Source organism: Oryctolagus cuniculus, chromosome 6 (genome assembly GCF_051225735.1).
Source record: "Oryctolagus cuniculus isolate XC-2025 breed Fujian yellow rabbit chromosome 6, ASM5122573v1, whole genome shotgun sequence".
NCBI classification, from domain to species: Eukaryota; Metazoa; Chordata; class Mammalia; order Lagomorpha; family Leporidae; genus Oryctolagus; species Oryctolagus cuniculus.
The window spans coordinates 164,777,910-164,803,175 of NC_142872.1; the positions used below are offsets into that span (position 1 = coordinate 164,777,910).

Genomic DNA, 25,266 nt, shown 5'->3' on the forward strand with positions numbered 1-25,266 from the left:
ACGCTGATCTGACATTTACTGTGGGAGGGGGAGGTGGGGTTGTCTCTCACTCTTCTCCCTCACACACAGGAAAGATCTCCGGTCAACCACTGCCAGGACTGAAAACACCCAGAAATCAGCTGCAGCCCTCCCTACCCCAAGCCTCCAGGAAGCAGGGCAGCCTAGGGGCCCCTCTGCTCCTCCTCCAGTGACACCCAGCCTCCTCCTGCCCGCACCCCACCCCCTGCAGCCTCTAGCCCCTCCTCCTTCTTGGCACTCATCCATTGCCTACTCCGTGGTCCAAGCAGTCTTCCCATAACCCAATCCTGGGCATCCCTCCACCTCCCAGACCTCAAGGGCTCCCCTCCTGCAGGATCAATCTGGCCATCCAGGGATGTCTGGCCCGGCTCCCTCGCTCAGCCAAAAGCTGCCCTGTGGCTCCCCACTCTGCCACACCAGCCCACTCCTGTCCTCACCTGTCCAGGCTTGGCCACAGGTGTCTCTGTCCTTTCACCCAGGGTCAGCAGGCAGCACAGGGCACTGGGAAGGGTGTGCGCCCGGGAGAGATGCACACAGACTCCCACCTTCCCACGCTAATTCCATGGCCTCTGGCAAGGACCCTAAACCCTCACAACCACCACACATTTGCTTATTAAGCAAGGATGTGCCCACACCATGTTCCCCTTTTGTCCGCTTGTTTCTTTGTCTGGAGTTGTGAAGAAACAGAGGTAAAGTGACCCTAACAGAAAACCACCCAGGCAGACAACACCATCACAACCCAACTCAGGGCCCCCTCCTCCTGCAGACTCCCCAGTGTCTGGCATCCCCATCCCCAAGCAGAAGTGGTCTCTCCTCCTAGAACCCAGTCAGCTACCATCTTGCCTCTCCCCCACATGTGGGCCCCTCTCTGCCCTGTGCGTGGCACGACTTCACTCTCCCACAGGGCAGCACCTGCATCAGATGCATCATACAGCCCCCAAGGGGCCTGGTAGGCAAAGAGGCTCAGAAATGAATAGGCCCACGCATTGCATCAACTCCCCTGACTCAACAATGCAATGGACACACACAGACGCACACACAAGCGAGCAGTGTGTCCTGACTGGGTGGTGTGGCCCACAAGGATGAAGGGAGCATGCCCTCTGTCTTGAGGGAGGTCAGGGCCAGTCTCCCAGCATGGGAGCCATGGCTGCAGCCTGGGATCTGAGAAGGGCCCCAGGCTCATCACCAGGGGTGAAGACGGTACCACCCTGACCACCTAGCCCATGCGGAGCTCTGCAAACCCATGGTGCCCAAACCCAGGGACTCAGGATCTCTCAAGTGGACTCTACCACCATCTGCGCTAAAGAGCCAGTCAGCCTGGAGGCACGGCAGCCGAGCAGTGGGCACCTCAGAGTGCCAGCTGCAGAGTATCTACCCACAAGCACCAAGCAGCCCCTCTCCCAGTGTCCCTGTGCAGCTGGCGCCCTCATGCACCTGCCCCCACTGAACAGAACGGACCACTCTCCTGAAGGTGACTTATGGATGGGCTTTTGTAGGCAGGGCTAGGGGCCAAAGTGGAATGGCTGGGGATGTCCGTCTCTGCTGGAAGCTATTCCTCCAAATGCCAGCATCTCTGTCACACACCATGGGGGCACCCGGTAGGTGCCAAGCCCTGTGTTGCTCTCACATCCTATGTGACCCTCAGAGCCACATCCTGGGATGCGTATGACTATCCCAAAATATTCCATAAGGGGCACAGGCGCACAGAGGCTCAGCGCTGGCTCAGGTCCCAGCCGGGTGACAGTCTTGTTCCTCTGGTTCCACAGCTGGGCTCTCCCCACTTGATCAGGGCCACCTTGCCCCAAGCCTCTGTCTCTTAGCTGGGGCAGGGTACCTGGACAGCCTCAGGCCTCCAATGGCCACGTGGCTCACAGCTGTCAGGGGAATGCTATTCCAGAGAGAACTGGGGTCCATAGTAGCTCAAGGTCCCTCAACACAGGACCCACAGACACTCCAGCCACCTTACTCTGCCTCCAGAGGCCACTTCAGGAGAATGCCCACAAGGGGTTTCCTCTCTCTGCAGAGATCGCCCCATCCTGGGGCCACTGGGGTGGCCTCAGTGATGGAGGGACAGCGGCGCTCCCAGCTGCACGGTGCCGAGACCCTGGCCCAGCTCCATGCCTGGTGAGGCCAGGCAGCAAGGAGGATGTGTCTCAGGGGAAGGTGGGAATATGCTGCTTGCTGAGCTGAGACATGAGACAGCTTCCTGAGAAAGTGAGCTCTAGTAGGGCCCCATCAAATACCAGAACTGGAAGGGCACTGAGCAGCCCAGCTCCACGTCTGACAGATGGGGAGTGGAGGACCAGTAGACACCAGTCCAGCTCCAACTACCCGGGCACCAGCAAGGGAGTCGGGAGTCCCAGCCAAGGCAGAGCTAGCACAGCCCATGGGCTCACGTCCCCTTGCTTCTCTCTCTCTCTCCCTTCTCTTTCTCTCTCCCCCCCCCATCTCCCTTCCTGTCCCTCTCCCACTCCCTCTCCCCCTCTATATTTCCCTCTTTCTCCATTACTCTGCCTTTTCAAATAACAAATAGAAGTTTATTCTGGCACAAATTTTTTTCATAATACATTTTCCATAAACTTCTCAAAGTCACCTTGTATGGAGAGCTCACACAGTTCTAGAGCCCTTCATAAACATTAACTCAATGCTACCCTCATGGGTGCCTTCACACTGTGGATCCCTTTACTCTCTGGACGGAGGAACTGGCCAGGGTTCCACCACGTGCAAAGCACAGAGCTGGGGTTTAAATGCAGGCTCCACACCACCGCATGGGCTGCCCCATGCACAGTGCAGCTCCTGGGCAGGCTGAAGGGACTCAGAGGCTCAATCGCCTTCCGGGACCTCACTGCAGGTGGCCTCCACGTCCTGAGTCTCTCCAAGAGTGGCCCTGCAGGGGCCAGGGCTGGGAGCCCACTGGAAGAGAGAGTCCAGGGGAAACACACCCTCAGCCTGCACTTCAGCAACATATCAGGTCTGCCCCGCCATGGCAGGGACGGCCAGGCTGGCAGGAGAGAGTCCAGGGGAAACACGCCCTCAGCCTGCACTTCCAGTGACATTTCAGGCCTGCCCAGCCATGGTGGGGATGGCCAGGCTGCCTGGAGGAGCTTGTGGCCCTTGCTCTCCTTCTCAGGCATGGGAAACACACGGATGCTCTCAGTCTCCCCGGCTGTGCAAGGCCAGCTCTCCCCGTTCCTACTCAGTGTGGACCAGACCTGATCATGCAGAATTTTGGCAGGAAAGCAGCACTTCTTGATGGGACACAACTTTTACAATACAAGGCTGAAGTTGCCTGAAAAAGTGGCGGGAACAGGCTGTGGAGAACAAGGTACTACATGCGCAGGGACTGAACGTCCAGGAGCCCAGGTGGGGCAGGGAGTGCACGACAGGGATGTGGCGGGCACTCCGCTTCAGCTTCCTCATGAGCCTCCCTACTGCAGCTGAGGAAGCGCTGCGGCCGCTCGGGGGCCGCCCCAGCGTGGGAAGCAGAGAGCTGGCCCCTCAAGGCCTGGGGGCTCTCAGCCCCTTCCTGCCCTCACCATGCTTCAGAAGCTGGGCTGAAGCCGCCGCACCCAGGAAACCTGAAGACCAGTGCTGCAGTGGTGACGGCGTCCTGCTCGGGGTCCTCGGGGACTGCTTCCTCTGTGACACTTCCTAGCCAACGTGACGTGGCACACGTGGCCTCCCGGGACTCTGTCTCTCCCATGACTTCATCCAAGCCCGAGATCCACAATACCTCATTGACATCCGTCGTACTGATGCCTATGACATCCAAACGCACACACCTGCTGGTGGAAGCTCGGAGACCTGACTTCGATCTTCGGCCTTGCGTGGTTCCTTCTCCCCTGCTGCTCAGAGCCAACCAAGGAGGACTGGCCCTGCCCCAGCAGGGAAGACACAGATGTGACCATCATCCTCAAGACACTGAGGGTCTATGTGGGTGGTGGCTGGGTGAAGGACACATGTGTGACCAAGGCACTCGGCCACGCAGGCTCTGGGGCAGGCCGAGGAGGCCCAGAAGCACTTCTGAGCCAAGAGTTGGGGAAGTTCACGCAAATCCTTGTGGGTCGCATGTGGTTGCAGGTTCATGACGGAGGAATGAACAGATCAACCCACTTCTGCTTCCGGACCAATCGATTTAGCTTTTCAAGTGCACGGATCAATCCATCTACCTTCTTATGCAAGGCTTGCATGGGTTTCTTGCATCAGAGACTATGCTTACGCTGCTGTGTCTCCTGGATGGCACATTTTTTTAAAATAAGCACTGGAAACCCAGTTTTTAAAACTTTTCAGGGTTTCTGCAGTGTTTGTTCACGAGGCAGAAGCCACCATGGTGCGGGACAGCGCATCGCAGGGGGCTTTCCAGGATCGCAGAGGCCAGGGGCACATGCTCGGGCTGGGCTTGGCACCTCGATCTTGCAATGCAAGGACAGCAGAGTCCCAGCAAGGAGGGTTTGGGTTTTTTTTTTTTCTTGAATTTCCATTTCCTGCTTCAGAGCAGTGCTGTACCACGTGGCTGTGGGGCCACTGAAGTCAGCCACAGCCCCCACACGCAGCACCACCGTGGCCCTGAGTGGCCTGCATCTTTCAGATGCCTCTTCTATAGGCTCTGCCAATCCTGGGCTTTGGCCAGGGGAGACCCCTTGGCCTTGGCCCCTCAGTGTGGAGGAGCCACCTTCCTGAGGCTGACCAGGGCTCTGGGCTCCATCCCTCAGGTGCCAGATTGGTATCTGACCTGGGACCGACCACCACCAAGGTTCTGAGGGTCCCTGGGGGTCGGGATCCCCTAGGTGCAGCCATCCACTCCATGGTCCTTTGGTTTCCACACCTACGCTTCACCATCTAACCTCACCTGGGGCTTGTGGTTTTATGGAGCTATTTTTCATCTATCAACATCACTAACGCTTCTCAGGGGCTGTCTATGTCCCAGGCCCTGCCCTCAGCACTCATGGCCATTTGCCGAGTTGACTTTATACACATCCTGTCTTGCCCAGTCAACTCCTAGAGCTCTGATGGCAGGGGCCTGTGTCCCCATGGGCCTGGCCAGCAACCAGCACTCAACAGGGAGGAAGGCTGGATGCCCGGAGGCCTGCTCCAGACCCCAGGCTGAGGGATGGCCCTGTACTTCTGAACGTGCCTTTAGGGGATGGCCAGTCCAGGGACCCCACAAGCCTGGGCTTAACTTGGAGCCTCAACCTCCCTCTTGCTTCTGCTGCCCAGGCCTGCTGTGGGGTCAGCTCCCGTGCAGGGGTCACACGTTGGCCCCTTGCTCCCTGAGCCCCAGAGCTGCCCGTGAGCCCATGCCTCTGTGTGCCACAATGCTCCACTGTTCCGATGCCACCTTCAAGTCCCCAAGCATGCAGGAAAGGGGCAGGGTGCCATGGAAAGGAGACGCAACCAGTGAGCAACCAACCGTAAACACCTGGATGCCATCCGAGGCCTGGAGAGATGCGAATCCTAATGACAGGGGCACAGAGGTGCTGCGCTAAAGTTTCATTTATTAAAGTCAAAACGATTGAAACTAAACAAGCACAAAGGATGCCACGGAGCCAGAGCCTGGGGAGGACACCAGCCCCCACCTCCCTGAGTTACACCTCTGACCAAGGCCACAGGCTCAGTTTCGTGGACTGGTGTTTTGACTTCTGCAAAAAGCATCCTACGGGAATGGACAAAGCTATGGGTTTCAAAATGTCCACCGAAGCAACAACCTGGCAGGAACCCTGTGTTATCTGTCCCAGGGAATGGGGATCAAGGGTATGGTTATTCACAGGGGAGCAGTCAACACACGTGGTCACGACTGTGCAGCAGCACAGAGCAGACCCTGCAGACAGGACCACCGACAGCACACACAACTGCACGTGCCCCGGGGAGGTCAGTGCCCCCGGCGGGAGGCCAACAGAAAACCTGCCCCGTGCTCGACACAGGTGTATCAGGATGCCAGACAACAAGCTGCTTGTCCAGACTTTACAAATATGTTGAAATAAAGAAAATGGCTTCAACAGGAAACGTCCTTATAATACCAGGAGAGAGCCCAGCACTGTGGATCAGCAGGTAAAGCCACCTCCTGAGACAGCAGTATTCCCTATGGGTGCCGGTTCAAGTCCCAGCTGTTCCACTTCCAATCCAGCTCCGTGCTAAAGGCCTGGGAAAGCAGCAGAGGATGGCCCAATTGTCTGGGCCCCTGTATCCACATAGGAGACCCAGAGAAATCTCCCGGATTTGGCCTGGCTCAGCCTTGGACATTGCAGCCACCTGGGGAGTGAACCAGCAGATGGAGGATCTATCTCTATGTCTATCTCTATCTCTATCTCTCTCTAATATAAATAAACCTTAAAGAAACTAGGGGAACACAGACTGTGGAAGAGAGGCCAGGGCCAACTATGAGGTGTCTGTGCTGGGCTCAGGGCAGGGGGACTATCGGACACTCGGCCTCAGACCTCAGGAACTCAACGGGCCTGGGAGGAGATGACTGAGCGTCGAGTCCAGGTGCAGTTTTGGGGGGTGGGATTCCTACCCCACCTGGACCCTGAGCAGCCTCTGGCATCAGCACACATGCATGAATCTCTCTTTTTTTTTTTTTTTTTTTTTTTTTTGGACAGGCAGAGTTAGACAGTGAGAGACAGAAAGAAAGGTCTTCCTTTTTCCGTTGGTTCAGCCCCCAAGTGGCCACTATGGCCGGCGCATTGCAGCCAGAGCACTGTGCTGATTTGAAGCCAGGAGCCAGGAGCTTCCTCTTGGTCTCCCATGCAGGTGCAGGGCCTAAACACTTGGGCCATCCTCCACTGCACTCCCGGGCCACAGCAGAGAGCTGGACTGGAAGAGGAGCAACCAGGACAGAATCCAGTGCCCCAACCGGGACTAGAACCTGGGGTGCCGGTGCCACAGGTGGAGGATTAGCCTAGTGAGCCGCAGCGCCAGTCAATAAATCTGACTTAAAATTTGTACAACCCAGTACCCAGGTTCTGAACATGCAGCTCACCTAAGACCTTGTCAGATAAATCAGCCCTGTGTTGAGAGTCTGAGCTGATGCCCAAATGTAGGTCACCAGTGCCACCACTGTCACCACTCACCACCCCATTTGTTTGAAACTCAGGGTCAGTGAGGAGCAGAGGAATTCTAGAACCTGACTGTAAGACGTGAGTCTGTGGCAGCAACCAGAACCTCTGCCGTCCCCACCCAGGGCTGTCCTCCAACCTCCCCCGCCCTGGTGGGGAGGACTGTGCACCTGCAGGTGCGGAGACCACGGCCTCCCTCACATGGCTGACGTTTACAGAGGGAGATGGACACGCTTTCTGCATCTGCCCTCGCCCATCCCACAGCCACACGTGCACACGCATGCACATTCACACAAACACCCACACGTGTACACACGAGCCCATGCAAGGGGCCAGGCCCCACGTCCTCAAAGGCTCCCAGGTGGAGACTGCAAATACCTTTTCTCCTGGTGTTCCTTTTTCCCCTCGTTCTCCTTGGAGACCCTGGTGGGAGACAAAGAAGAGTGGCACGGCGTTCCCATCAGAGGCCCGGCTACAGGAGCAGACGTGGTTTATACCTGCCGCCCAGTTACCTAACTGAAGCCACACCATGACCTGGGGTCCTCACTGGGGCCTGGGTGAGGAACACAGGCATCCACCAGGCTAAGGGCTGGGGTGTCCAGACGCCATCATGATCAGGGACTCTAAGCAAGGGCCCCGATGTTGACCAGGGCTCTGGCCCCTGTGAGCCACCTCTCCCACCTCCTCCTAGAGGGAGGGCGCCTTCTGCCCATCCTTGCATCCTCCTAGCCTTCCTCTAGGTCAGCTCCCAAATCCAGGCGGGGAACTCCTGCCCCTCTGTGCATGTCTTGGTGGAGATGCCGGCTGAGACCGAGGTGGCTCTGAGTCTACAATGTAAACACAATCTCTCCAATCCAAGCTGCTGTCCATCCCCGCCCCCTTCTCTGATGCTGCTCAGCCCTCCATTTCCTGCCTCCCACAAGCTGAGGGTCAGATCCCTCAAGCTACCTCCAAGAGCCCAGAGCAGTGTCTGCCACTTGGGTGGGCAAAATGTCACACACATTTGCTGAATGAACAAACAACAGATGCACCACGGTGCCCAACATGTGACTGGCACAGGTATCTTGCAGCAGTGTTGCCCGAGGCTAATGCAACCACGCATAGAATAGCTTGGGATGAGCGCATGCCCTGGCGATCGCCAGGTGCACAGCACTGCCCAAGGAGACTGTACCAACGCACTGAGGGAAGATGGCTGCTCCCTGGGCAGGGCTCATCCTCTGCTACTGCTAACATCCCCGGGTGGTCACCTCCCTGCCCTCCTTTTGTGGGGAGGGGACTGATGGACATTCCTTTGACACGGGTGTCAGAGGTGACAGTTCTACCCAGACCTCCAGGCTGGCTGCAGGAATAACACCCATTGTCTTCAGACCAGAGGAGACGACAGGGCTGAAGTTGCGACTGCTTTCCTGAACAGCTCCCAAGCCTGTGGGTGAGTGGACGCTCCCCATGTCCCAATTCCATCCAGAGTTCTGACCTCACACAATGAGATCAGAGGTCCTAAATGGCCCCCAAGGCTGTTTGGCTTGAAAATGACCTCTTACGCTCACTTCTTTCCCTGGAGGAATGACCTCAAGTCTTTCTGAACAAGAATCAAGAACAAGACAGATGTTCAAGAAGCCAGCCTGCTCCTTACACTCCACATCCATGTCTTCCAAGGAACCTGTACCCACCGGACACAACAGAAATCTACTACGCGTCCGGCACTGCCCCAGGGACTGTGGGTGCAACACTCTCCAGGGACAGAGACAAGGGCTGGCTTCTTTGGAATAGGTGTCAGCAACTGGGGTCCTGGTGCAAAGGCAGACCCCTGGGCTCCCCCTTGCTTCTTATCTGGAACGGGCTCCCAGGAACGTACATTCAGACCCCTTCCCCACCTGATGGTTAGGTACGACAGCACTGGAGAATTCCCAGCCTGAGAGACGAGACCAGCACTTCGCTGGCATCAGCAAATTGCAAAACAGGGGCTCGTGGCACGGAGGCGGGTAGAGATCAGACACAGAGCCGCTCCCGACCCTGCAGCAGGGGCCACAGCCCTTCCCACACGAGGGCCTTAACTCACAGGAGCTCCAATGTGTCCAAGAAGCCCGGGCAGTCCAGGTGGTCCTGGGGGTCCCTGCAGGGTGTTCAGAAAGAGAAGGGTTGGGATGCAGAAAAGGTAATGGCTGAGAGGCCACTGACGGTCCACGTCTGCTGGTGAGATCGCTGCTTCTCTGCCCAGGCTGCCCGCCCACGTCTCCCCACCTGACATCCCTCGGCCTCTGCTGCCCTGTGCCATTTACAGTGCCCACCACTTGCTGCCCAGTGGAGCCGTGGCCACACCCAGACCCACAGAGCTTCAGGGACCAGCTGACAGTGTGTGTGCCTGGGCCACCGCAAGACCAACGGCAACAAGCCCTGCTCCCCATAGCCCATCTCCCTCGCCCTCCTATGACTGGGCCTGGCTATGTTCACGGCTTCTGAAACCAGGCGACCAATTCCTGCAGCTGGTCACTCATGCTGTCACGGGGCCGGTGCAGCCTGGGTGAGAACTGAGGCTCCTCTGTTACCCGGGACACCAACTGCTACAGTCTTGGGACAACTGACCTGGAATCATCTAGTAACTTCCACTAAAATAGGAACGTGCATTTCCTCAGCCAACACTATCCTAACTGCTGGGCCCATCCTATTGCAGTGAAAATACAGGACGGAAGGAGAAAAACACGCAGACACACATGCACACTCATGCACCTGTGTGCACACACACATGTGCACACGCACACGCACACATTTATTGCTTTGCTGATTTTAGGGAAAAACAAATGAAATCAGATACCATCCTGAGGACCATGAGTAAGATGGAGGCCACACATGCATCCCTATTGCAGACCCTGAGGTGTCGATTAAGAGAACAGAGGGGGCCTTCCCGTATTGATGTACGACCATCTGTCATCATGTGAAAAAGCAGCCAAATATGACATGATGCACTTTTGTATGGATTTAGGGGAAATCACACGTACGTGGCTGTATGTGCACAGCACAGGTGCGTGCTGGGACCTGTCTCGGAGGCACCAACAGAGCAGCACGGAGCAGCACTTACCCGCACGCCCACTTCTCCAGGCAGGCCCGGCTCCCCCAGCTCTCCCGGCAACCCCTGTGCACACAAAACAGCACAAGGTCAGAGCCAGCAGAGCAAAGACCGCCCGGGGCACCGGATCCCTGCAGCTGAGCACCCAGCACAGGAAGGGGGTCCCCACTGTGGGGCTCCCCGCGGCTGCCCCTGGTGCAAGCACACGGGAGCAATCCTCACTGAGCGCTGTTAGCTCAACTCTCACTCCTGCCTCCAGCCACCAGGAGGCGACAAAACAGCTTGCCCAGAGCACGGCAGGAAGCTCAGCACTGGGTCCGGAGGACACTGCGTGGGGGAGGACTGGGCCACCTGGGCTGAGTGAGCCCGGAGCCTGGGGATGCACGGGCAGAGGGACTGGAATTCAGCTCCCTTTACACAGGACTATGGAGCACGCTCCAGTCAGAGGGAGGAGGCTGGCCAGCTGCCGGGGTCTTACCCAACACCTGTAGCCATGAACTAGGAACTTGGTAAATGCCTCGCCCCAAATCCAGGCACTGGGGCTAAACCACCTGTGCGGAGCTGCTTGTCAAACGAGAAATCAGCTTCCCAGGACACTCAGGAGATGCCCAGGTGCAACAGCTGGGCTGAGCTCCAGGGGCCCAGAAAGAACCGGTACAGAGGAGCTCCAGCCCCGGCCTGGCCCTGGCAATGGTCACCTGAGGCTCTGACCATGGGCCCCGGCAGTGCTGCTCGTGGCCTGGGGCTACGGGAGCAAACTCACTCTCATGCCTTTGCTGCCGTCTCTCCCAGGGGGTCCAGGCAGGCCCATGGAACCCTGGAGGGAGAGAAAGAGCCGTGAGTAATGAGTAAAGATGGCACTGTGGCATGGCAGGGGAGGGGAAGGACGCAGGGCAGGAAGCTGTGGCCAAGGCTGTGCTGCTCCAAAGGGGACGCCTGTGGCCTGGGGGTCACAGAGGAGGCAGGAAATGCGGCTTCCCAGGCCCCGTGTGCGACCTCTACACCAGGGGCTGAACGCTGAGGAGGTCCCCAGGTGGTCAGTCTGCACTAAGTGTGACATGCTGTCTGGTCCCTGAGCCCTCCGCGGCCCTGGGCTACACGTGGCTGGGAGAGGGCCGGGCTGGAGCAGGCTCTGAGCCATGGCACCACAGGTGCCAGCAAGAACCTCTGCCAGGGTCCCTGTGCACTGCAGTGGCCTTCAATGCGCATAGCAGCCTCCAGCCGGGACAACCAGAAACGTCTCCAGACGTCACCGACTCTCCCTTGGGAGGCTATAAACCTCTCCACCTGAGAATTAGGCTGGAGCAGGAGCTTATTCTTTGTTTCTGTGGTTGGGGTGGGCTTCATTCTAGAGAACTGAGCACAGACACACGTGACAAGCACACACGTGGGGCTGCTGTCAGGGGACCTGCACTGCGATCCTCATAGCCCCTTTCTCCTTCACACCCCTTCCTGCAGAGGCTGTGCGCTTGCCAACAGGTGAGTTGGGCAGGCACTGGGTACAGCGGCTCAAGTGTCCACTTGGGATGCTCGTGTCCCATATCAAAGTCCCTGGGTTCAAGTCCTCACCACTCCACTTCTGCCCAGCTTCCTGCTAATGTGCACCTGGGAGGCAGCAGGGGATTGTGGGGAGCAACTCGGACTAGACTAAGTTACTGGAATTAAGACTTATTCTATGCATCTGCTCTCCCACAATATGGTGCTGGGAGAGAAGAAAACAGCTTCTACACAGCTGCCTCCAGTTCAGCCAATAAACTGTAGGACTTGCTCCTGATTGGAGGAGAGCAGCATGCTCGGCGTGTGGGCAGCCGAGTTGGGATTGGCGGAGGAGGACTATATAGGAGGAGAGAGACGGCATGCACCAGGAACATCTAAGAGGAACATCTAAGAGGAACATCTAAGGGGAACATCTAAGGGGAACATCTAAGGGAACACCTGTGCAGCCCCCGAGAGAGCCGGCCGGCGGTGTGCCGCTCCCCTGTGGAAGTGGGGAATGTGGCCAGGGGGAACTGCCCTTCCACGGAGGTGGAAGGGATAGTAGCCAACCCGGGAAGAACCAGCAGCAAACCCGGGGAGGGCCGAGCAGATGAAAGAACAGCGCAGGGTCCTGTGTCGTTCCTCCATGAAGAGGGCGAGCGACATAATGGTGCCGTGACTCGGATATGAAGCCTAGGCAGGGCTTAGTGTCGTTCCTCCACGAAGAGGGGGAGCGACATAATGGTGCCGTGACTCGGATAGGAAACCTAGGACGGATAGGAAACTTAGGAGGGAAGAAACGGGAAGAACTGGGAAAATACCAGAGAGAGAGACTAGCAAACAGCCTAGGGAAAAGCCGGACGAAAAAGGTGCCAGAAGAAGCTATTGAAAGCCTAGGCATAGACTCAGATACGGACTACGGGGGGAAGCTGGGAGAAATCTCTAAGGTCGAAAGCGAAAGTGAAAGCTAGAACAAACAGACTCGGATGCGGACTGTGGGGAGAGGCCAGGAGAAATGAGGGAGGAGTATTGTTGGAGGAAAGCTTGGGGAAACATACCGGGTAGAGAAAAATGTTAGGGAAATTGAAGCTGCGGGGGCAGGCCGAGGCAGAGACGAAAGCCACTTTGGGATTCTCAAGTTAGCCCGGGAATGGGGGGCGAAAAGTTGAAACCAGAAGCGGAAACGTAAGCCAGATTGGGATCCGTCTGATTAGCCCGGGGACCAAAGGACGGGAAGCCAGATCGTGGGGCGGAAACGTGAGCTGGGTTGAATTCGCCAGGTTAGCCTGGGGAACTTAGATTGAATACTAGTGGCGGAGACGTGAGCTGGGGCTGTGTGACTCGCGGAGGCTGCCGCGCGCAGAGAGAGCGTGCGGGGCACAAGTAGATAGGGAACGCGGGGCTAGTGCGAGACCGCGGAGTGTGCGCGCGAAGCCGAACCGCGCAGAGCCGCGAAGCCGCGCAGATAAGAGAAGCGGGCTGAAGCGGCTCAGCCGGGAAGCCGCCGAGAAGCAGCCTCGGGGCGGGCGCCGGGAAGCCACGGGGATAAGAGAAACAGAAGTTTAGAAGTAAAATGAGAGCGGGAAGCCGCGGGGATAAGAGAAACGGAAGTTTAGAAGTAAAATGAGAGAAATAGGAATGTTGGTAGATAGAAGTAAAATGGGAGAGGTAGGAATGCCCGGAGATAGAGAAACAGAAAAATAAGGCCTCCCATCAACATGGCAATGAGAGAGCTTGGATTCGGTCTGCCTGATTAGTGAGGTGATGAGCACCTGCGGGCGGCTAGCAGCTTATGCGCCGCAGGTCACCGAAGACAGGCACGTTATTAACATCAATAGTCTCCCCACAATACCGCAATGAGAGGGCTTGGATTCGGTCTGCCTGATTAGTAAGGCGGTAAGCACCAGCAGGCGGCTCGACCAGAGTATGAGCTGCAGGTCACCGAAGATAGGCATGAATCAACACCAATAAGCCTCCCCACAATATGGCGCTGAGAAGGCTTGGATTCGGTTTGCCTGATTGCTAGGTTTTGTAAGCACCTGCAGGCAGAGCAGAGCATGCGCTGCAGGGCACCGAACACAGGCACGCATCAGCGCCTAAAAACCTCCTCACAACATGGCGAAGAGAGGACCCGGATTCAGTTTGCCTGATTGATAGGACTTGTAAGAACCTGTGGCAACTCTAGCAAGTAGAGCAGAGTGTGTGCCGCGGGACACCGAAGACAGGCGCGTATCAACGCCAAAAAATAAAAAGAAAGGGGGATCTGTGGGGAGCAACTCGGACTAGACTAAGTTACTGGAATTAAGACTTATTCTATGCATCTGCTCTCCCACAATATGGCGCTGGGAGAGGAGAAAACAGCTTCTACACAGCTGCCTCCAGTTCAGCCAATAAACTGTAGGACTTGCTCCTGATTGGAGGAGAGCAGCGTGCTCGGCGTGTGGGCAGCCGAGTTGGGATTGGCGGAGGAGGACTATATAGGAGGAGAGAGACGGCATGCACCAGGAACATCTAAGGGGAACATCTAAGGGGAACATCTAAGGGGAACATCTAAGGGAACACCTGTGCAGCCCCCGAGAGAGCCGGCCGGTGGTGTGCCGCTCCCCTGCGGAAGTGGGGAATGTGGCCAGGGGGAACTGCCCTTCCACGGAGGTGGAAGGGATAGTAGCCAACCCGGGAAGAACCAGCAGCAAACCCGGGGAGGGCCGAGCAGACGAAAGAACAGTGCAGGGTCCTGTGTCGTTCCTCCATGAAGAGGGCGAGCGACAGGGATGACTCAAGTACTTTGGTTGCTGCCACCACTGTGGGTGAACTGGATGGAATTCTTGGCTCCCGACTTCAGCCTACCCCAGCCCCAGCTGTTACAGGCATTCTGGGGGAGGGAACCAGCAGATGAAATATTGCATGTATGTGTGTGTGTGTGTCTCTCTGTTACTCTGTTCTTCAAACACAAGTGTACAGGGGCAGGTGTTGTGGTGCGATGGATTAAGCCTGCAATGCCAGCATCCCATATAGGTGCCCATTGAGACACACAACTGCTTCATTTTCAATCCAGCTTCCTGTTAATGTACCTGGGAAAGCAGCCAAAGATGGCCCAAGTCCTTGGGCCCCTGCACCCGTGTGGCAGACCTGGATGGAGCTCCAGGCTCCTGGCTTCAGCCTGGCCCAGCCCCAGCTGTTGTGGCCATTTGGGAGCAAATCAGTCAATGGAGGATCTCTCTGTAGCTCTGCCTTTTAAATAAATAAATCTTCCCTTGAAAATACAAATGCACAAATAAAACATTAAATTTTTTTAAAAGGGGCATCTCTAGGATCTTTGAGCTCGAGTCCAGCTCTGACCCTGCTTGTTTCCAATCTGAGGCTCCTGCCTGAGACCTGCTCTCCGCTCACCTTCCCCAGCCAGGTCCTTTTCTCCCCCTTCAAACGGGGGTACTGGGCATAGCACTGCTGACTCTCCACGTGGACCTGACAAGACACTATGCAAGAGTGCATCTCTACCCACACCACCTGGGGGGTCCTCCTAACAACACAAGATAGATGTTTTCTCGAGGCACGTCACACTTGACTGCTAGTGTTTATCTACAAACTAAGAAGCACACACATGGGCACATGCTTCCGAATCTTCCAGCACCCGCCTTCCACAGCCTCAAGTCAATGTGATGTTGAAGAGAAAAACACAAACACCTCAGGCCCTGGCATCAGACAGACAGGAGGTCACCCCAGTTGTACACCTTCCTGGCCACGTGCCCTGAAACAGAGCCAACCTGGAAGGCTCAGCACTCACCTGATACACACACACACACAGTACACGGGGGACAGCAGCAGCCAGCTGGCCTCACTCGCTGCACACACACACAGCATGGGGACAAGAGCAGCAGGTGGGTGTGGGAAATGAAAGCACGCTCTCTGCTGGCAGGTCCTGGGCTCCTGGTGTCACCTGCCCTCCTGGCTACCACAGCCCAGGATGACAGAGGAATCAGATGGAATCCCACCATGCCAGCACACTGGGGCCAGGGAGAAGATGCCTTTCCCAGCTTCCATTAGCTTCATAAGCTTTTAAGTGCATGCAGCCAGACTCGCCAGAGGGGATGTGACCCAGCAAGGTAGCCTGGCCAGTGTCACTGCTCTCCATGTCCAGGGCACCACCTCCCCCTTGGCCTCAGCCAGCACCGTGTCCTGGAAACTGGAGCTTCTTTAACTATCTCATGGGACTCAGAAGATCTATAGCAAACCAGAAGACCAGAGGCCAGGAGCAGGCTCAGGCTACAGACTCTGACACCGACCGGAGCAAAGGGCCATGTATTTTCTGGGGGCAAGATGCCAGCCGTCTTACCTGCATGTCCCTTCCAATCCTGGGGCTCAACCTGAGATTTTCCCAAAGGGGAAATGTCACAAAGGAATGAGACTTTCTGGAGGAAGTGGCCCAGTCGCTGCTGCCCTCCAGGATTGGGTCTGCTGGGGCCAGTAAGGGCAGAGCCCAGCCAGGACGTTGGCTACTCCGCCTAGGGGGTGGTGGTTGCCTGGGTGGCCAGTCTGCTCCTGCAGGTCACAAGCCCCACTGTGGCTGACAGGAGGGAAGGGATGTTGTGAGGGGCTCTTGCCTCAGGAATAAAGCTAGGGAGTTGTTGCTCTCAGAGATGTCCCTAAAAGAAGCCAGGGAGATAAAGAGACAAAGCCAGAGAGAACTCCGGAGAGTTCTGGAACCTTCCTCATTTTCCTAGCCTTGCCAGTTCTTTCTGGTAGATGCACAACAGATACCTGTGTGGTCGGGCTCACCCACAAGTCAGAGCTCCATGATGTGAGAAGTGAGACTTACCCCAGTTAAAATGGCTTTCATACAGAAATCAGCCGGCCGGCGCCGTGGCTCACTAGGCTAATCCTCGGGAAGTGAGACTTAACACCTGCACATCACCTGTGCCTGGCTTGGCGCGGGTCCCTCAGGTGTGCTCTAGAGGGCGTGGGCTCAGGAGGAAAGAAACTGAGGGGCTCTGGTGCTGTGAGGTTAGTCTGGGGGATGTGTAGTCCCCAGAAGCAAAGTGAAGAGCAGGGCACGGTGGAAAGAACGGGCTCTCAAGTCAGCAAGCAGCAGTTTCAAATCCTCCCCCAGGTACTAATGACTCTAGCCTGGACGGTGAAGTGCCCAGAGGCCCACTGGCTCTCAGCTGCAGGCCCAGTGCTTCCCCAGGACAGGGAGAATGTACCACTTGGGCTAAGATGGCCAGTGTGACACAGGCAGCCACTCTGCTTTATGCTGGGGCTGTGGCCCCCTCTTCTGGGATTCTGACAGTCTGCCTGGAGGCCTAACAAGATGAGTCACAAAGTGTCTTGTTTTTTTATATAGTTTATTTTACGTGGTGTGGATAACTAATCCTGCACACACACACGTACACACACGTTCTGGGAAATGTTCACCCTCAAGTACTTGTGAGACCCACACAGCTCGCCGGATGCATCCCTGCTGTTAGGAAAATCAATCTGACCCAGGCATTTCACGTCTTCACATCACCCAATCTTCGCACTTAGTCACCACCACCACCCCAAATTCTCCAGCTGGACGCAGTGGCTTTGAAAAGACAAAGCTGGGCCGGCGCCGTGGCTCAATAGGCTAATCCTCCGCCTTGCGGCGCCAGCACACCGAGTTCTAGTCCCGGTCAGGGCGCCGGATTCTGTCCCGGTTGCCCCTCTTCCAGGCCAGCTCTCTGCTGTGGCCCGTGAGTGCAGTGGAGGATGGCCCAAGTACTTGGGCCCTGCACCCCATGGGAGACCAGGATAAGTACCTGGCTCCTGCCATCGGATCAGCGCGGTACGCCAGCCACAGCGCGCTGGCCGCGGCGGCCATTGGAGGGTGAACCAACGGCACAGGAAGACCTTTCTCTCTGTCTCTCTCTCTGTCCACTCTGCCTGTCAAAAAAAAAAAAAAAAAGAAAGAAAGAAAGAAAAAGAAAAAGAAAAAGCTGTTCACATTCATCAAGAAGTCCCTTGGCCTCTCTGAGCCTAAGTTTCACCACGTATAGCTTCACAGAGCTCTCCAGTGAAGGTAGACAGAGGCGTAGGCTGGGAAATAGTAAAACAGTATTGCAGTAAGAGTTGAGGAACTAAGACTGCTCTCCGTGTTCATGGGGTTGGTCAGGCAAACGAGTGCGGAGAACACAGGAGGCCACGTTGGCAACGGCAGGTGCAGGAAGACTGTATTGGAGGTATCAGGGAGGTGAGGAGCCACAATAAAGTACAAAGGAAAAAACGAGGGTGAGATAGGAAGGAGGACAGGATAGAAGAGTGGCAGAGAGAAGTGCTCAGTTAGAGCGAGCAGGTCTGGGTCGCGTGGAACCTGTCGCAACTTCGCTGTGTAGGCCAGCTTGCTTCCTGCCCTGATCTGAATGCTGAAGTCTAATCCCATTGATAGTATGGAAAGCTGGGGCCGTAACAACTAACTCACGAGGGTAGAGCCTACACAGACAGGATTTGTGCCCTGATAAGAAGGGCTCCAGGGAACTTGTCGGCCACGGCGCCATCTGTGAAGGAGGGGCAGCCCGGCCAGGCACTCATCTGCTGCTGCCTTGGTCGTGAACTTCCTGGCCTCCACAATGGGAGCAGTGGGCCTCTGCTGCTGGCACTGACTCAGTCCAAGACCGTTTGTTACAGCGGCAGGTAAAGACAGAGCCACTTCCCCGCCTATGCCTCGGCCTCATCGCCAGGAAAGAGGCTGAGGAGAGGAGTACCAGGACCTCTGGGCCAAGGGGGCTCTGTGTAGAGAGAAATCCAGAAACAAGTGCAGGCACTGTTACTTCCAGTAGACCAGCTAAGCCTCTCTCCATCACCTGCCCAAAGGACATCCACTCCCAGGGTGCTAAGAGCACAAAAGACATAATGAATGTGTGATGCTCACTGCAGAAGACAACTAAGGCTCTGGGCCCCAGGTTCATGTGGGCAGCTGTGACTCGAACTTCAGGCTTCACTCCAAGTCCCCACTCTGCCCTCTCTGCCGGTCCTGCCTCCCTCTCCCCTACATATACCCATTGGTCTCATTTGGAGCCCCATGGGAGGGAATCATCTAGCAGGAAATGACCCTCCCTGTGGGGAACAATCCGGACTAGACTGAGTTACTGGAATTAAGACTTATTCTATGCATCTGCTCTCCCACAATATGGCGCTGGGAGAGAAGAAAACAGCTTCTACACAGGTGCCTCCAGTTCAACTAATAAACTGTAGGACTTGCTCCTGATTGGAGGAGAGCAGCGTACTCGGCGTGTGGGCAGCCGAGTTAGGATTGGCGGAGGAGGACTATAAAGGAGGAGAAAGACAACATGCACCAGGAACATCTACGGGGAACATCTAAGGGGAACACCTGTGCAGCCCCCGAGAGAGCCGGCCGGCGGTGTGCCACTCCCCTGCGGAAGTGGGGAATGTGGCCAGGGGGAACTGCCCTTCCACGGAGGTGGAAGGGACAGTAGCCAACCCGGGAAGAACCAGCAGCAAACCCGGGGAGGGCCGAGCAGACGAAAGAACAGCACAGGGTCCTGTGTCGTTCCTCCATGAAGAGGGGGAGCGACACCCCCCCACACCCACTGGCCAGCATCCACACTGGCCGACATCCAGATCCCTGGGATCAGACTGTTGGCTCCCCAGGCAGGATGCAGAGAAGTGAGGGCACAGATGTTTCTCTTGCTCCTTTGGTTCGGGGGTCACTTCTAAAAGTTGGCAAGTACATTGCTTTATCGCCAGAGGTGCGATTCTGGCATCATTCTTCATCCATCTGGCAGGAGACACCACTGTCCCCTAAGTTTAGAGCACTCTGGGCAGTGGTCCCCCAAAGAGTGGCTCTGGGCCAGCAGCATAAGCAACACCTGGGGCCTTATCGGAAAAGCAGGCTCCTTGGCCCCGTCCCAGAACTACTGAATAAGAACTCTGGGAACGGGATCCAGAGCTGGTCTAACAAGTCCTCCAGGAGAGCCGGATGTTGGCTCAAGTTTGAGACATTCCTCAGCACAGACCGGCAGAGTCAAATGTCAGAAAACATGAGCTCGAGTCCTGCTCCAGCCACACGGATAGACACGCACCTGCCCCAGCCACACGGATAGACACGCACCTGCCCCAGCCACACGGGTAGACACGCACCTGCCCCAGCCACACGGGTAGACACGCACCTGCTCCAGCCACACGGACAGATACACACCTGCCCCAGCCACACGGGTAGACACGCACCTGCCCCAGCCACACGGGTAGACACGCACCTGCCCCAGCCACACGGGTAGACACGCACCTGCCCCAGCCACACGGGTAGATACGCACCTGCCCCAGCCACACGGGTAGATACGCACCTGCCCCAGCCACACGGGTAGATACGCACCTGCCCCAGCCACACGGGTAGATACGCACCTGCCCCAGCCACACGGGTAGACACGCACCTGCCCCAGCCACACGGATAGACACGCACCTGCCCCAGCCACACGGGTAGATACGCACCTGCCCCAGCCACACGGGTAGATACGCACCTGCCCCAGCCACACGGGTAGATACGCACCTGCTCCAGCCACATGGACAGATACGCACCTGCCCCAGCCACACGGATAGATATGCACCTGCTCCAGCCACACGGATAGATATGCACCTGCTCCAGCCACACAGGTAGATACGCACCTGCCCCAGCCACACGGATAGACACGCACCTGCTCCAGCCACACGGATAGACACATACCTGTTCCAGCCACACGGATAGATACGCACCTGCCCCAGCCACACGGGTAGATACGCACCTGCCCCAGCCACACGGGTAGATACGCACCTGCCCCAGCCACACGGGTAGATACGCACCTGCCCCAGCCACACGGGTAGACACGCACCTGCTCCAGCCACATGGACAGATACACACCTGCTCCTGCCACACGGGTAGATACGCACCTGCCCCAGCCACATGGACAGATACGCACCTGCGCCAGCCACATGGGTAGACATGCACCTGCCCAGCCACATGGATAGACACGCACCTGCTCCAGCCACATGGAAAGACACGCACCTGCTCCTGCCACATGGATAGATACGCACATGCTCCTGGTCCCACAGCCAACAGCCTGCAGGACCAGCACAGCTCCCTCCCCTGAAGTTCAGTTTCAAGGCAACAGCAAGAATCCTGGCAGATGATGCCTGACATTACCAGGCACCGTTTTCTTAGGTGCTCTGTGAATTATTTCTGATGAACCTAAGCCAGGAAAGGACCTCTATGCCTGTCCATTTTAACAACACTCTGCCAGCTTCCTGAGGCCTGGAGAGTCCCAGAAGTCCTTGGGAGAGGCGGGAGAGCTAAGACATTTCACAGCTGCCAGCTGCCTCTGGGGGTAAGACCTCATTCGTGCTGAGGACCCAGAAGACATCATTTGGTGCAGAATAATGAAGTGCTATGCTGGTGTCATGGTAATTATATTTACACTTAACATTTATGAGCACTTTTTTACAAATATAAGTCATCTATCTCCATTAGCTCACTTAATCCTGGCAGCAACCCTCTGAGATGAGAACTATTAGACCAGTATTAGCGGAATTATAGACAAGGAAAGCAGAGGTTGCAGGGTTTCAGTAACAGCCACACAGCTGATGAGTGGCTGAGCCAAGGTCTAGACCAGCCAACCCGTCTGTGGTCTCTGCCCTACTAGCCTCTCCTGCCCTCTCAGGCTAATCATCACACATTTCCCCTTCTTGTAAATAGCCTCACCCTCCTGCATGAGGTCCTCCATCTTGCAACTGTTCCATGAGACTTGGAGAACGAGAGAGAGAGCTGGAGGAGAACCCTGAACTCAAAGGGTCTCTGTCCTTCAGCACCACGGACAGGGCATTAGGTACTTGTATCCTGACTCAGCATCTTACCCCCAACCTACAAGACTGTTTGAGGGCACATACACAGCTAAACTAATTTACCCTTAAACCCATTACTGTAGAAAATAGAAGGCACTCAACCACAGTTACCCAACTTGATGACCATGGATAATGCACATTAGTGTAGGCGGCCCATAAACAAGTCATAGACAACTCAAGGTCAGTCTCGGCTTGTGGAATTCCTGGGATGAAAAAAAGTCATCTATTCCCATGCTCTAGGAGAATGATCAAACAAGAACACTCCGCTAAAATTAACTATGTTATGACTGTGGTGCAGAAAGCCTGATAAGTTGCTTGCCTGTGTTGTTAACTTCTGTGTTGCCTTGAGCTGCAGCTGGTAATGTATAAAATATCGCTGAGACGCTGGAATAAATGAGCCTTCATCAGCCTTGTTGCCTTGGCTCCATTCTCTGTGCCCTTGTCCCTCTTTTCATTCCCACTCCTCCTTCAGGTTCCGTTCGACTGGTGCGGCTGGCCCGCACACATTAGTGCATCCGTGAAGAATAGGAGACAGGGCTCTGATTAGCCAGCAGAGAGCAGAGAGCAAAGAGGCCCCGAGCTGTAGGAAAATGTCATAAATACATCTTGGAAGTTTTACATGTACAAACGTGTAATTTATATTTTCTGGCTCAGAGGCTCCACAGTGAGTCTTCTCATTAAATAAGTTGATTCCTACAAGTAGAATGGTTTTTGAGGGACTTGAATTCCCACAGACACACAGCACTTTGTGGGAGAAGAACAGAACCAGTCAACGGAGCAGTCAAAAGTGGAGAATCCATGGGGGCCAGCATTGTGGTGGTGCAGGTAAAGACACTGCCTGCGACATCAACATCCCATATTGGCATTGGTTCCTGTCCTGCTAATGGGCTGGGGAAGAAGCAGGGATTCTGTGTGGGACATAAACATCTGGAGCCTCATGGCCCTGACAGGCAGGAACATCTGATGTTCCCTGGAGACCTCTCCAGGTTACTGCTCTTTGAGGGAAGCAGCAGGAAGAAAGTCCACACATAGTAGAGCCCCCTGCTCACTCCCCACCCACCCCTGCAGCCCAGTTCTGTCTCTAAGAACCTTTCATCTCACAATTTCAAATAGAGGTTCCCAGGGCACAGCAGTGAAGAAGAACCCTGGCTCAGGTAAGGAGCTGTTCTCCCACAATATGGACAGTCCCGGGTGTGTCTGTGGGAACCAGAGAAGCATCACTGTGAACACAGACCTGACTGCCTCCCTTGGGGCCTCATTCAATGAGAACAGCATCAACAGCATCACCTCCAGCCACTGGCCCTGCCTACCAACTGCCCAGGAGTCAGAGTGACCCTTCTACCCAAGCATGCATCACCTCCATCCCCGGCCCCCTCCCCTTGCTCTCTGGGCCAGACATGGAGCTCACCATGCTCCAAAGTTCAGGTCTCCTGTTCTGCTGTCCCTCTCCAATCCCCGAGGGCTGTGTCTGGCTCCCAGAAGCTCTTATGGCTTTTATCAAGTAAGAACCTACATTCAACTATTCTGTCCTCTGCACATAGCTTTCTACAGTGAAATCAATCACATCAGTGTACATGTCTGCGTATGTCTATGTGCCTGGGTGTATCTGTATATGTGTGTGTACATGTGTTCATGTGTCTCTGTGTATCCATGTGTTCACGTGTGTGTCTATGTGTCTGTGTATCTGTGTGTCCATGTATCTGCATGTGTTTGTATGTCTCTGTGTGTCTATGTGTGTATAGGTTATCTGTGTTTATGTGCTTCTGGGTGTGTCTGTATGTGTCCATGTTTCTCTGTGTCTATGTGTATCTGCGTGTCCATGTGTCTGTGTATGTCCATGTCTGTGTGTCTATGTGAATGTATGTGTTCATGTGTATATGTTCACGTGTCTGTGCATGTCTATGGGTCTCTGTATCTGTGTGTCTGCGTGTGTTCATGTGTCTGAGTGTGTCTGTATGTGTCTGTTTCTCTGTGTCTGTGTGTATCTGTGTGTTCATGTGTCTGTATGTGTTCACATGCCTGTGCCTGTTTATGTGTACATCCATGTGTCTGTGTGTATATGTGTATCTGTACATGTGTTTGTACACGTGTCTATGTCCCAGGAGGAATGAACAGGACCACGTCTATGAGGGTCACTGCATCAGAAGCATCCACAGGATTTCAACAGGCAGAGGGGATGACGGACATGTGAGGAGGCGGGATCAGCAGGGAGGTAGACACTGACAGTGCCTAGGGAAGACTGGCCCAGAACCCGCAGAGACAAACACCGGGGAAGTGTGCTGGGCCCCACGCCAGGTAGGACGCCCATTTCTAACTCCCAGTGCCAAGGAGCACAGGGCAGCACGGCCTCAGAAGCATTTTAAGGTCAAACGTGAACTCACACGCACTTGCTCGTTTAAAGGGGAAACTTGGTTAAAGCAAAGGGAGACACTTGGAGCCCAGGAATTCCAGGCACCCTGACCTGAAAGGCAGCTGTTTCACGACTCCCAGACCCAGGGAGCCCCAGGCCATGTCCAGCTCCAAATCATGAGAGAAGGAGGAAGCAGACATTTCCATGGGGGGCTCGGTTTGGAAGAAATGTGTGCAAAACCCACTTTTCGAAGTGCTGTGGATCCAGCTGCCTCCGCTGACTGTCAGGGCCCAGATTTCTAGGAACCTTCCTTAAATTCAACACCTGGCAGCACACTTCCCTCAGCTTTGTCGTCAGCATCCCCAGGGATGCCTCCGCCAGGAACTCAGTGCCCTGAGGTGGCCTCCCAGGGCAGCACAGACGCACAGAGGAAACCGGAATGGGCACTCCAGCTGCAGGACACCGGAGGATTCTGTGGGGCCAGGAAGGGGCTAGGAAGGGGTACCTCCCTGCTTTCCTCTCCACAGGGTTGCAGTCTCCCAGATCGGTAGGTGCACCACAAGGAGACGGTGCACTGGAAACCACACTCTGTACCCTAGTTTCCATCATTTCTAAACCTTGCACCACTCCGGGGGCTCCTGGTCCAGCTGATTCTGCAGACCACATCACACAAACACAGACACTGCTGCCCATTCAGAGGCTACCTTGCGGCACTCAAGATGGAAAACCAAGGGACCAGAGGGGGCACTGGGGGCCATCACCCCTCCGCTGTTCTGCCCAACTCCACTCCAAAATGCCCCCAAATCAGCTCAGATCACACCACCAGGACAGCATGGAAACTGGTGACAAAGTGACAAGAACAGCGGCATGACACTGAGCAAGGGCGATGCCAGCTGCTGCGTCCAAGCCCGGGTATTCATCCCTTTAAAGCCCCAGCAACCTTCCATGGGAGGGGCCACAATGACCCCCTTTATAGAAAAGGCAACTGAGGCACAGGAGCTCCCAAGGGCAGACACAAGGTTCAGCAACAGCAGCTGGCATTGGATCTGCTCATCTCCAACAGCCTGAGAGCCTCCTGCTGAGATCCAGACTGGAATGCAGACGTCCCTAAGCGATTATTCAGTTACAAGCACTTACTCGGGGCTAGTCGTCTTCCAGGCTCTGGGATGCAGGATCTGTTCTCTCCCTTTTCTGCACATGTCCAGCACCTGGACTGTGGGTGAACCTTGGGCTGCCTCTCTCATTTATCTTAGCCTCATTGAATAAACACTGGGGGAGAACCAGGGCATAGAAGAGGATCCAGAGGGGAGGCTTTGAGAACGAGGGGCACCAAGGATGGTCTCAGGGCAAGTGACAGGGATGCCGAAGAGGGCAGCTGCACGCCTGGCACTTTCTCAGTCGGGTGGCCCTGGCCAGCTGCTCACCTCCCCCACGCCTCTGTTTCCTCGGCCACAGAAGAA

The 25,266-nt window shown here is 55.7% G+C and overlaps 1 protein-coding gene across 1 annotated transcript in view; it reads right to left on the bottom strand.

The window, feature by feature from the left end:
• COL22A1 (collagen type XXII alpha 1 chain) overlaps positions 1-25,266 on the bottom strand; it is a 268,939-nt gene that overhangs the window by 154,739 nt on the left and 88,934 nt on the right. The window contains exons 13-16 of the mRNA XM_051844068.3: positions 10,898-10,951; positions 10,147-10,200; positions 9,130-9,183; positions 7,449-7,493 (exon numbers count right to left, since the gene is read on the bottom strand). Of these exons, the coding sequence (XP_051700028.3) occupies positions 7,449-7,493; positions 9,130-9,183; positions 10,147-10,200; positions 10,898-10,951 (207 nt within the window). The remainder of the gene's footprint in view (positions 1-7,448; positions 7,494-9,129; positions 9,184-10,146; positions 10,201-10,897; positions 10,952-25,266) is intronic.